At 34.6% G+C, this 13,359-nt stretch overlaps 1 protein-coding gene across 2 annotated transcripts in view; it reads right to left on the bottom strand.

Moving 5' to 3' along the window:
* Positions 1 to 4,367: 4,367 nt before the first annotated feature.
* The window catches only part of GABRA2 (gamma-aminobutyric acid type A receptor subunit alpha2), a 1,382,295-nt gene continuing 1,373,303 nt past the window's right edge, over positions 4,368 to 13,359 (bottom strand). For both annotated transcript variants that reach the window (XM_044061400.1, XM_044061401.1), the window contains one exon: positions 4,368 to 9,719. In XM_044061400.1, coding sequence (XP_043917335.1) covers positions 9,414 to 9,719 — 306 coding nt within the window. In that variant the 3' untranslated portion in view covers positions 4,368 to 9,413. The remainder of the gene's footprint in view (positions 9,720 to 13,359) is intronic.

Consider the following 13,359-nt stretch of genomic DNA (forward strand, 5'->3'; position numbering starts at 1 on the left):
TGGTTCCTCACACCTATCCATGCATGATCTGCACAAGACTCAGCATGCGGCAAGGGCTAGGAAGATAATCAATGATCCCACTCAGGAAGCAGGGCAGGCAGTATCGCAGCTTACAGTGCAAAACATCTAGACTGAACAGGAGCTTCTTCCCTCCATAAGGCTACTGAAGTTGAGTGCCAAGCATGACAGTGAACAATTTGACCAGTATGCCACTTGCTATGAAATATCAGCTATAGTAATCACTCTGGCAAATTGGTTCGGTAACAGGTACAGTTAGCCTGATTTCTTATGCTATTACTTCTTGAATATGCAATAGTCAGCAGTGAGTCACCACTCGCAATATGAACATCTGAATATATCTTACTACAACTGATGAAGTGCAGTATTCTAAACAATCACAATGTGAAGTCATAGTCTTGCAATACCCCCTAGTATTATACTGTCTAACGTCTTCCTGTCCAATTGTTGCAATTTGTTGTGTTAATATTTTAATAATTGTTTGTGCATTAGTCTTACTACCATTCAAACAATGTGTCCATTGTTATGTTTTGCACCGAGACCAAAGCAGCATAATTTCATTCAGCTTGCACTGCTGTGTATATCTGATCAACAAAGTTTACTTTGACTTTATTTAGACTTAGTATCTACTCTACAGCATCCATTCCAGAGTTAAACTAGGTTCTTAGTACTTACTCTACGTAATCCATTCTTGAGTTATACTAGATCTTTATACTGTACTGTATCCATTCCTGAGTTATACTAGGTCTTAATACTTACTGTACTGCATCTATTCCTGAGTTACACTAGGTCTGAGTACTTACTGTACTGTATCCATTCCTGAGTTAAACTAAGTCTTATTACTTACTGTACTGCATCCATTCCTGCATTACATTAGGTCTTAGTACTTCCTGTACTGCATCCATTCCTGGGTTATATTAGGTCATTGTACTTAACTGTATTGCAGCCATTCCTGAGTTATATTAGGTCTTATTACTTACTCTGCTACATCTATTCCTGAGCTATACCAGGTCTTAATACTTACTGTACTGCATCCATTCCCAAGTTATGCTAGGTCTTAATACTTACTGTACTCCATCCATTACCGAGTTATACTAGGTCTTATTACTTACTGTACTGCATCCATTCCTGAGTTATACTAGGTCTTAATACTTACTGTACTGCATCCATTCCTGAGTTATATTAGGTCCCTGTCCTTACTGTACTGCAGCCATTCCTGAGTTATACTAGATGTTATTACTTACTGCACTACATCCATTCCTGAGTTATACTAAGACTTATTACTTATTGTACTGCATCTGTTCTTGAGTTATACTAGATCTTATTACTTACTGTATGCCATCCATTCCTGAGCTATGCTAGGTCTTAGTACTTATTGTACTGCATCCATTCTTGATTTTATGCTAGGTCCATTCCCGAGTTATACTAGGTCTTATTACTTACTGTACTGCATCTATTCCTGAGCTATACTAGGTGTTACTACTTACTGTACTATATCCATTTCTCAGTTACACTAGGTGTTATTACTTACTGGACTGCATCCATTCCTGAGTTATACTAGCTGTTATTACTTACTGGACTGCATCCATTCCTGAGTTATACTAGCTGTTATTACTTACTGTTCTGCATCCATTCCTGAGTTATACTAGGTGTTATTACTTAATGTACTGCATCCATTCCTGAGTTATACTAGGTCTTATTACTTATTGTACTGCATCCATTCCTGAGTTATAATAGGTCTTATTACTTACTGCACTGCATCTATTCCTGAGCCTGAGGTATACTAAGTTTTATTACTTACTGCACTACATCCATTCCTGAGTTATATTAGGTGTTCTTACTTACTGGACTGCATCCATTCCTGAGTTATACTAAGTGTTATTACTTACTGTACTGCATCCATTCCTGAGTTATACCAGGTCTTAATACTTACTGTACTGCATCCATTGCCGAGTTATACTAGGTCTTATTACTTACTGTACTGCATGCATTCCTGAGTTATACTAGGTCTTATTACTTACTGTACTGCATGCATTCCTGAGTTATACTAGATCTTAATACTTACTGTACTGCACCCATTCCTGAGTTATACTAGGTCCTTGCCCTTACTGTACTGCAGCCATTCCTGAGTTATACTAGGTGTTATTACTTATTGTACTGCATCCATTCGTGAGTTATACTAGGTTTTAGAACTTACTGTACTGCATCCATTCCTGATTTATACCAGGTCTTATTACTTACTGTACGCCATCCATTTCTGACTTATACTAGGTCTTATTATTTACTGTACTGCATCCATTCCTAAGTTACACTAGGTCGTATTACTTACTGTACTGCATCCATTCCTGAGTTATAATAGGTCTTATTACTTACTGCACTGCATCCATTCCTGAGGTATACTAAGTTTTATTACTTACTGCACTACATCCATTCCTGAGTTATACTAGATCTTATTACGTACTGTACTGCATCCATTCTCAAGTTATATTAGGGCTTATTACTTACTGTACTGCATCCATTCCAGAGTTATAATAGGTCTTAATACTTACTGTACTACATCCATTCCTGAGTTATACTAAGTTTTATTACTTAATGCACTACATCTATTCCTGAGTTATATTAGGTATTATTACTTACTGGACTGCATCCATTCCTGAGTTAAACTAGGTGTTATTACTTACTGGACTGCATCCATTCCGGAGTTATATAGGTGTTATTACTTACTGTACTATATCCATTCCTGAGTTATACTAGGTCTTATTACTTACTGTACTGCATCCATTCCTGATTTATACCTGGTCTTATTACTTACTGTACTGAATCCATTTCTGATTTATACTAGGTCTTATTACTTACTGTACTGAATCCATTCCTGAGTTATACTAGGTCTTATTACTTACTGTACTGAATCCATTCCTGAGTTATACTAGGTCTTATTACTTACTGCATTGCATCGATTCCCGAGTTACACTAGGTCTTATTACTTACTGCACTGCATCCATTCCTGAGTTATACCAGGTCTTTTTCCTTACTGTACTGCATCTATTCTTGAGTTATACTAGGTGTTATTAATGTACTGCATCCATTCCTGAGTTATGCTAGGTCTTAATACTTACTGCACTGCATCCATTCCCGAGTTATATCAGGTCTTAATACTTACTGTACTGCACCCATTCCTGAGTTATACTAGGTATTATTATTTACTCTACTGCATCCATTCCTGAGCTATACTAGATCTTATTACTTACTGTACTGCTTCCATTCCTGAGTTATACTAGGTCTTATTACTTACTGTACTGCATCCATTCCCGAGTTATACTAGGTCTTATTACTTACTGTACTGCATCCATTCCTGAGTTATACCAGGTCTTAATACTTACTGCACTGCATCCACTCCTGAGTTATACCAGGTCTTAATGCTTACTCTACTGTTTCCATTCTTAATACCTGTGACACCCCACCCCATCTCTTAGAAGTATTTCTTTCTACAGGCAGTTGAGAACACACATAATAAACTAACAAAAAGAAATCCAAAAATTCCACTGTTTTACTAAGCATCTTGGTCAATGCATGTCTTAATCCAGTATTTTATTAGTCCCTGATCTTTTACTTTATCCCTCCATTTGCAATCTATACAATCACTCAATGTCTCAGACTGGTACTTTCATATTTAATTGGGAGTATATCAATACAGTAAATTTAGTTTTCCATGTTTAAATGCATGACATAAAACACCCAAATTCATTTATGTGTATGAAACATCTGTAATTTCATTTGTGTAAAAATTTAAGAATGCTTTCGCTGTCACATTTGTTAAATTCTTGTTCTTGTCGATTCAATGCTTTGCCAAAATAGCCTGCCAGTAGGTCAGTGCATTATTTTGATAAACATATTCATAAAAATAAATAAATATATAAAAATAAAATAACCACAGTGTCTGAATCCCTAAAATAAACTTCAGGACATGTTTATGTGCTGCAAATTGGCCAGTGTTAAATGGCAGGTATACAATGAAATATGAAACAAAATTAATCATTCATTTTATGCAACATTTGATTTAGCATATAATTAAAAAAATCTGAGATCTTCCTGCTTCCAAAACACAAAGACTGAGATTCAGAGATGAATATCACACAGCACGCTGCTAATTAGCAGTCATGTAAAGGGTGCAGGGATTCAAAGACAATGTATAATGCATGTCTTCCTGGCTGTGAAAGGCTCAAAAAGCAAACTCCCAATAATTAGCAACCATGCAAGGGTGCATGGGGTATACACATTTAAATCATCATGCAAGTCATTGAGAAATTGTTAAATGAAATGTTAAATTTTGGTACATTAACAACAACTTCTCAGGGTAAAAGTAACTTTTTTATTTGTATTAAATTTTCAACTTAATTCTAAACAAATCTGGAATAAAAAAAAAATCTTATGTAAAGATAACATAGCTAACAGTGCTCTGCAGTACTCGTGTGACATTTTGTCTGAACCATATTCATACCCTGAAAAAAAATAAGAAAACACTTGACAATTGTGTATGCAACTTTATAGCAATGTCCAGCTTTTTTTCAAGATGTCTGAAGTGCTCCATAGACATCTCTTTTGGCATTTACTTTTCATTAAATACTTCTGTGACCATTTAGTTGTAATTATCTACATTAATCAAGATGACATCATGGCACAAATGCAAATATGTTTACTACACAAAAGGTGTGAAATTTCTTCAAGAGCATCTTATATGTCTTATTCAAAAATCACCATATAAAAGTTAATATTCTCTTTAACTGGCATATTAACTTTTTTGTCAGTGCTCTTACATCTGTAATACAAATACTGACTGAAATACAGTGGATAGATACATAACCAATTTGATTTTACAGGCAAATTATTTTTTAATAGCTGTCATTCACACAGCCTTGGGGAAAAAAAAACAATTGCACATCATGAAAAATGTTCACTTTACATTTAGTACTCTATAAAGTGAAAAAGTGAAGGACTCCTGGTAGTCAATAAATACTCTGAGTTTTTGTGGGATCCACTTCACACAAGAGAAATTACTTTGTGATAAAATCTAGCATTAGAGGATGAAAAACACAGAAAACAATGACATCTGATGCTTGGCTGATCCACATAGTTCTCTTCTGGTGATCATAACTAGTTGGCAAAATTTTTGTTGCTGCTTATTGTAGATAGTAATAAAAAGTCAAATACAAACAGCTTTCACACATGGCGTAACTTGATAAAATATGTTTTATAGCAATTTGCTGCTGCATGAATAAATGTTTCTTTCCACTTCCTCTGATATTAAACAAAAGTGAGTATACATTATACAATCATTGACAAACACTGTCTTTGCTGATTAGCACTGCATATACAGCAGCCTTCTGATTACTTGAGAGTGACATTGAGCCTTTATGCTGTGTGGTCCCACTATGAAACAGTATGAGTTACAACTTTGTGAGTCTTTTGAATTGCCTGAAATGTAACACATAAAATATATATGGCATGTGTATACAGGGTTGGAATGGACTGAAAACAAATGTCTCATAGACACACACTATATTGTTTTGCAAACTTTCACATCATTAACTTATTTCAGTTTTAAAGCTGTCAATATATGGACTATGACACATGAATAGCTGATCATGTTAAATGTGCATTATTACGTTTTATAATTTCTTTTACATAAAATATTTCTATAATACTTTATTTAGAACTAACTTATATGTTACAAAAGGCTCCACAGTCTTATTTACTATGCCAGCAAAAGTGATAATTTGGTAAATACAATGTTATAAACATTGTACAAGTTAATGTTTATGAGAAAATGTGTAAAAATATACTGTTTCTTATTTGCAGTAAAATTGCCATTTTAACTGCATAAAACACATTTCAAAAACAGATTTATAGTGGAAAAGTCTCATTGTCATGTATCTGATCACCAAGGAACTCACAGTAAGGAATGTTGTATCAATATTAGACTAGATCATTTGGATAAGAAATTAGCAGTATGTGTGCTACAGCTTTTCCCTGTGACAACAGGTAGCGGTAACAAGAATAGTACGGCTTAGTGAGGGGCGGAATTCCATTCTGCAGGATATTATTATTATTTGGCAAGGCATCTGTCCTTACAACACTACAGAACAAGTCCAAGATTTAATTAAAACATGCACAGTATAATGCTATAACATAACATTATACTGCACTACACAGAATGCATGATGGCATTACAACACAAGTTATAGCATCTGCTAATAGTTGTCACTAGGCAAAACAACACGTGGAACATTTCTGCATAGCAAAAGCTAAGCAGGCACATATAATACTATCTGATGATGGCCCCTTTAGCAAAGCCTTTTCAACACAGCATCTGAATGTTCTGCAAGAGGAACAACACCCCTGATAACCTCTTGTAAGAGGATACTCCTCCACACCCTTATTTAAATAGAATTAACTCCAAGGTTGCAAAACTTCACTGTTATTATTTGTGAAGTCTGAAAGCTTTCCTTAGATGTCTGGTCCAAACAGAACAAGCTTTGGTGAAATAGTCATTGACCAAATGACTGGATTTCTACATTAGCAATTTTGTTAAAATGAAGACAATAAGTATGTAGTACTTAAATTATTCTATATCAGCAAACATGCTGAAAAAATACATTTTGGAAATAATTAAGGTATATTCAGTATGACATATAATAATAACAGCAAGTAATGCAGACAGCATGTAATGTATACAATAAATGACATTACTTGCTTCTGTATGTTAATGATATGTGGAGATGGTATAAATTAGTGCACTTATTTTATTGCAGAAATGATTTAAACAGGTTGGCTCAATTATTTTATCTTGTATGCTAAATGAACATGGAAATTTAGGGAATAATATTCTCACCAAACAACCTACAAAGACTGTGCATGACTGATACAATGTCAGATGTATTTCTTTTTTAAGTAAGTTCTTGCTTCTTATATTGATAAAGTCTTGCTGAACAGCCTGAAAAACAAACATGGTGCCTGATGTCAGCTGTTTGATGCTTGACCATTTTTTGTCTTTCTGATGCTACTAAATAACTTTTTTGAATTAAGAATTATACAGTAGAGAAAATGTATATCAAACATTTTTAAGCATTTCCATGAAAAAGAAATCAGCTATATTAAATTTTTCCGACTTTCTTTAAAAGACGTCATGAGAAAATAACCATCTTTAACAGCTTCATAAAGGCATAATTTAGACATTACGTGATATATGGATTTCTGCTTTTTCCAGGCAGAAATGTGTATCTGTAATGAACCATGTGTGTTAGCTGTGTCTGTGAAAGGAAACTATGTTATTGCTTATGATTACACAACACATAGTACAGATATTGCACACGCCATTATACGTAAGGAAGATCAAGACAACAAAAGATACAGTCTTCCATGGAAACTTGATAAATATTAGAAAAATGAAATGATGCATTCAAAGTCATAATAAGTAAAGTGCTTATTCAACACAGTTCTAAGTTCAACACAATAGACACAATCATTGATATGTGTAATGGAATAAAAGTGTTGTCTCAACTACTTTCATCAAATCCTTCCAACTTAATTGAATTACAGATATGCAAAATAATATAATTTCTTCTAGCAACACATTGAGCCTTATGATCATTCTTTGCCATGCACATTCTGGCTTACTATTGGTACCGATGTGCAGAGCACAAAATAACCACATTTCTAAAACAAACAAAATGTGATGATTTAAAATGGCAACTGGGTGCTGTGAGCAAAGGTTTTGTCATTTTCAAATCTATATGCTGCTTGTGTTGATTTTAGAACACAAATAATTTATACACTACACCTCAGTACTTTACAACACAGCAATAATTCACACATAGCTAATACATAATTAATTAATTACAAAAACACCATTACAAAAGTGTAACCATTTGTTAATGTCAACTAGTAACTGCTAATGCAGATTAATGCAAACAACAGTCATTTTTCCACTGATCATTTTTGGAAAGCAAATTACTTTCCATATTTTGAAGGAATACTTCTAAAATGTGTGAGCAATCATTACATGTATCTGCTTGCCTGCCTCTATCTATCTATCTATCTATCTATCTATCTATCTATCTATCTATCTATCTATCTATCTTCTTAGCCTTTTATCACTGATAGCCTGCTAAGCTATCTGCCATTCTCAGTGCTGTGTCTCCTGCTTTTATCTGTGGTTTGATTAAATCAAACAAGATGGATTTTGCTAATTAATTCTCTCATTTAGTACAGTGCATAAAAATGTGGACTGTGATGTGTAGATAAGAAACCTGAGTAAACTGCAGGGCTCAGCTTCACTTCAGTGACTCTCCCTTTCTTGCTTAGGCTTTACCTTTCATACAACACCTATACCAAGCATAAATAAAACTCAGAACATAAGCAACATTAAATGGTAAGATAATGTCCATCATAAAAAAGGAACATATCTAAGAAAGGAGAAATAACACTGAGTGCCTTTACTGTTAAATGTAGATCATTGCATTTAACTTGCATTCAATGAAGCCTCATTATTAACTATAATTATATGTGAATATCATGTTATTTTACCAGTTATGAAAACTGGCAAATTATTTATGAAGCTACATCAGAAAATATTGAAAAAAGTCCAGATATACAGAGTTGTTGGGCTAGAATACAGAGAAACGAAGCCATGAAGAAATATTTCAGTGCTGTCAATTTATTTTCATACAAGAGTCCTGAATGGGGTAGCAAATAAGCAAGTCTCAAATGATACAATTCCATAAATGAGTCAACAATAAGACAAACAAAGACAAACCGCCATGCAGCAAAAAGATTGCTAACCCTTACTGTCATCAGCATGATCTGGACTTTAAACCTTTGCATCCTCTAGCAGAAATCTGAGGAACAGTGAAAACTATTAAACCCTAAACTCTGGTTTATATGTTTTAAGACTGTAAAACAAAATGTCTTACAAGGAGCAAATCTGCTTTAGGGACTTAAAAGTTGGGGAACAGTGTACAGACTTTGTAAAATTACAGTAGTTAAAGTTCAAGCAGCTTTCACTTCAATTGATAGGCTTTGACTTTACAAGAAACATATCTGATCATTACTGGAATGTTATAAATAAAAACATTCTTTCATTAGATCATTTTGAAATGTGCATGGATACATTGGTCATTCTAACAAGACTTAAAAAAGGCAGTTTTGAATACAACCCAGATAGTATCCTGTGCAAAGTAGCATTTTAAATTTTTTACTGTTTATCTACCAATTGTTTGTCCTTCACAGTCACATTAGACCACTGCAGTTGTAATCTAGGTTCTCAGATTAGCAGTTAGTAGTTGCACTTGTCTTGTAACCTTTTGAAATTTCAGAAATGTAAATGTATAAACAATTAATTACTGTGGTTGTGGAAACCCCTTTAAGATAGGCTCCCTGTTCAAATATGTTGCCCAGTACACTAAGTTGAAAGTTCCAAATAAAACAGGAAATACTATTCTGGACATCCTGTCAATTTTGCTTACACTGTTGAATGTCTTCTTGGCTTCTTGAGGCTTTGCTTCAGGCTTTGCCTTGTTCGGCTCTACAGTAGCACTTTTTGAAATAGTGGGCAGCACAGAATCCTTAGTGATACTTGGTGCATAGTTTGCTACAGCTACTGCATATGCATTATTCTTCTTAATGACAGATGCTTTTTCTTTTTTCTGTAAAATAATAAAAACAATGTTAATTGCCATGCTAGAATAAATGAAACTTATAACTGTTGCTTTGTTTTAAAAATAGACAATTATTCCAAATTTTACAGAGCTCTTTGAGGTGGATAGAAAGACTCAAGAGTTTTTTTTTTCACCATAAGTTATGAACATTTTGGAAATCCGGTTTGACAAAAGTGATTAGTACATTCACAGGTTTAAACAGACAAACAGATGTTTTGATGGTAAATAAGGATAGCTATCACCACCTACTCTGACATTCTCTACGTCGCAGATCAGACGCAGACTTTTCTTAGTCAAAAGTTATTTCTTCATCCATGTGGATAACTATTTTACATGTATCCCTTCTTTGAAACCCATTACTGTTTTTGTCTTACAATCATATCAGTGAAACTTTGCCAATCATCTGCCATCTTTCTATGAAAAATAATACATCTCCTTTATCTCATGAGTCATCACATTCTCATTCTCAAATTGTAACCCTTTATTTTCATGTCTCTGTAAGTTCCTCAAAATTACTTTAAACAAAATCATTGATCATGTCTTCATGTGCCTTTCCTTCATACTGCAAATGCTCTATTTTTTTAGTTTTTTGTTTTGTTTTGTTTTCAGGTGTAAACTATATACCAATTTTTTCATAATTTTCTGAAATGCTTCAAACTATATTCTTGAAAGGATGCAGACAAAATCAAATGCACAAAGTCCAAAATGAACTCTTTGATTTTTGCTGTTAATGACTGTGTCAAATATTCATCACCCTCACTTCTGCTGTCTAATTGTGTGTATCGTTCCATCAACACATTACTATCCTGACCTTTCTTATGTTTACCTTTAATGGAGACAATATTTCCCATTTATACTATGTTTAGCAAGCAATGCATTACAGCATTCCATCAACAGAGGGAAGACGTTTGCCAGCCACATCCGTATACAGTCAGTTTTACACAAATGTTGTACCACTGGCAAAGAGGCACACTTTTTATTATGCACTTTCAACAAATTATTTCAAAAGATGCTGAAAGTGATCAGAACCCACAAATGACCCTAGTTACTCCCTTTGGTAAACATTTTATGAACATACTAAACAGTTTTAAGTTCTGTGACAATGTTTTACTCCTACTGTTACCCCAAGTTTCATATCAAGTTGGCTCAGCTTTTCCTCAACCTTTCAGATTATAGTGTTTCAATATCCTTGCTAATATTTAGGAGCTTAAAAGAACACAAGCTTTCACATGCACTATCCTGTTTTTTTAGACAGAGAACTCTCTTACATCTGTCTGGTATTATGTCTTTGCTCCTAATTAATGCTGTTCTAGGTCATTTGCCTAACTAGATAGATTTCAGACATCCATTTTTCTTCTGCATCAGCAGCATTTCAACAAAACTGTGATAAAACTGGTGCACTGATATCTTCTGGGTTCTACATTACCCCTTCTGTTGTAGAGTGGCATTACATTTGTACCCTTAACACCTGTACTTACCCACTTGCTATGCTTTTTTGAAAATATTAGTTTGTGTTATTACAAATGCTCAAGTACGTAAATGTTCATTAGAAGGTCAATCCTGCTAGAATTAGCTTGAGAACCTTTAGATCATGCAGTTCTTTCAGAACTATCACTTCACAGACATAAACCCTTATCCTTTACATCTCTACAGATTTTTTTGTTTTTTGTAAATGTTATATCACTTCCTTCATTACTCCTGATGAGACATTCTTTACAGATCTTGATTTATCACCAGACTTCTGCTCACCCCAAAAGTGATCAGTACCCATTTGTTTTATTTTGCTTTAAAAAACTCAGCCTTTTTGTTACCCCATTCTGAATACACTCAGTATCTTTCCATAGTCTGTACTTTTTTGTTTTTTGTAAGTGTTCTCCCTGTTCCATTCTGCTTTGACTGACATTCCCATGTTCTCCCTTTGGAGCTTCATCACATTATTTAAATATTGTATTACTTTCTTTACTATCTGATAATGCCTTATTTGGACAAACAGTGCTGTCCTTCTGATTTGCAAACTTATTTTTTAAATACAAGTTTTTGTTTTGCAACAAAAGATCTGATACGTCCTCTCTGTTATTTCATTAAGCCTTCATGTTGATTTGGTACTACCTTTGTCAGACTCTAGCCCAGCTTTTATTCTCAGTAAAACTCGTCTATTTTATTTCTGTTCACTTGTAGGCCAGATAGGTTATGACTATTTCTTCCAAAATGACTCCCTTATCCCACATCTAAGATGGTTTTCACATCTTCATATGAGAAAGTCATTTCTAAGATTATTTTCCTTGGATAATATCAAGATCAATTATACCCTTAGGTGCAGCTATTCAAAATATACTGGAGTAAGTCAGATAATATTTGGCACATTTATACCCTCCATCATCACTTTATCTACTTTTATACTATCCTAATGACCTTCAGTTTCTATGTTTATCAGACAATGATGATGGGTTTGCACAAAACACCTTTGTGATCTTTACTGAAATGACTGTAGTACACCCACTCTTCCTCCTTTGCTCATTGTTTACCTTTTCTGCTATTTTGATCCTTCCCCAAAGGGTAGCATATCCTTTTGACCAGTTTGTTCCTCCTTTGAATTTAGTGGTGTAGTATTTCATTCATTACGTTATGTGCATTTATGGGAGTCCAGCCATAGACAAATGTGCAAACATCCACAGCCTTGAATCTAATGAGCAAGTAATGCTGATGTTTTGCTCAACACAGCATAGCTGAAAAACCACATCAGCATTATTAACATGGATATCAATTAGTCATTAAAAGGGATGCAATGACACATTCTGGTGTATAGCACACTGCAGACAAACCCATTATCTGAACCATTTCTACACAATGGGAGTGATTATTCAGTTGGACACTGACATATGTAGCAGTCTGGTGTCCTCCTTATTCATAAGTTTGATAACATATGAACATGCTCTTCTGTCACGTCATCCCTTGCAAATTCCATGTCTGTCTCATCCTAGTCTCTCTCTCTCTAGCCACATCTCTGCACCTCCACATTAGCATATTAAAGTCCACCCAGATGTGGGACAGTAGCCAAAAAAAATCCTGATCCACAAACCCTCAGGATAAGACAGGTATCACCCTGGACTCCTCCTCAGAATCAATATTCAGCACTTTGTTGAACCAGAAAGTGAATTTTCATGCTTAACTATTTGTCATAAAATGTAGTTTTTTTCTACTAGTCATCACTACCTTATACAATGGGGTTGCTACCTTCATACTACATTGCAAAACATATGGCACATGTACACTGTATCTATCATATTAATGCAGTGGCTATGAAACATCAGGCATATCCCTACCATCCTCACACCGAAAGACGCACTTCAGTCCAAATCGCAATCCCATCCCTAACACTTGGTGGGTGGTGTAATATACAGAATATACATTATTGAATATACTGGGCACACCTGTAAGTTTCATGTAATTTCCATATAGTCCATGGCCAGGGAATGCTCACTGATGTTTCTGCTGTATCTTTAAGAAAGAGAAATAAAGTGAATTATCCAAGCTTTTGTGCATGTGCATGTATGTATGTGCGCACATGAGTGAGCTTTTGTGCGAGGGTGTATGTGTGCGTGTGTGTGTATGTGTGTGTGTGTGTGTA

The sequence above is a fragment of the Protopterus annectens genome, chromosome 2.part0 (assembly GCF_019279795.1).
Source record: "Protopterus annectens isolate FY-2018-M chromosome 2.part0, PAN1.0, whole genome shotgun sequence".
Taxonomy (NCBI): Eukaryota; Metazoa; Chordata; order Ceratodontiformes; family Protopteridae; genus Protopterus; species Protopterus annectens.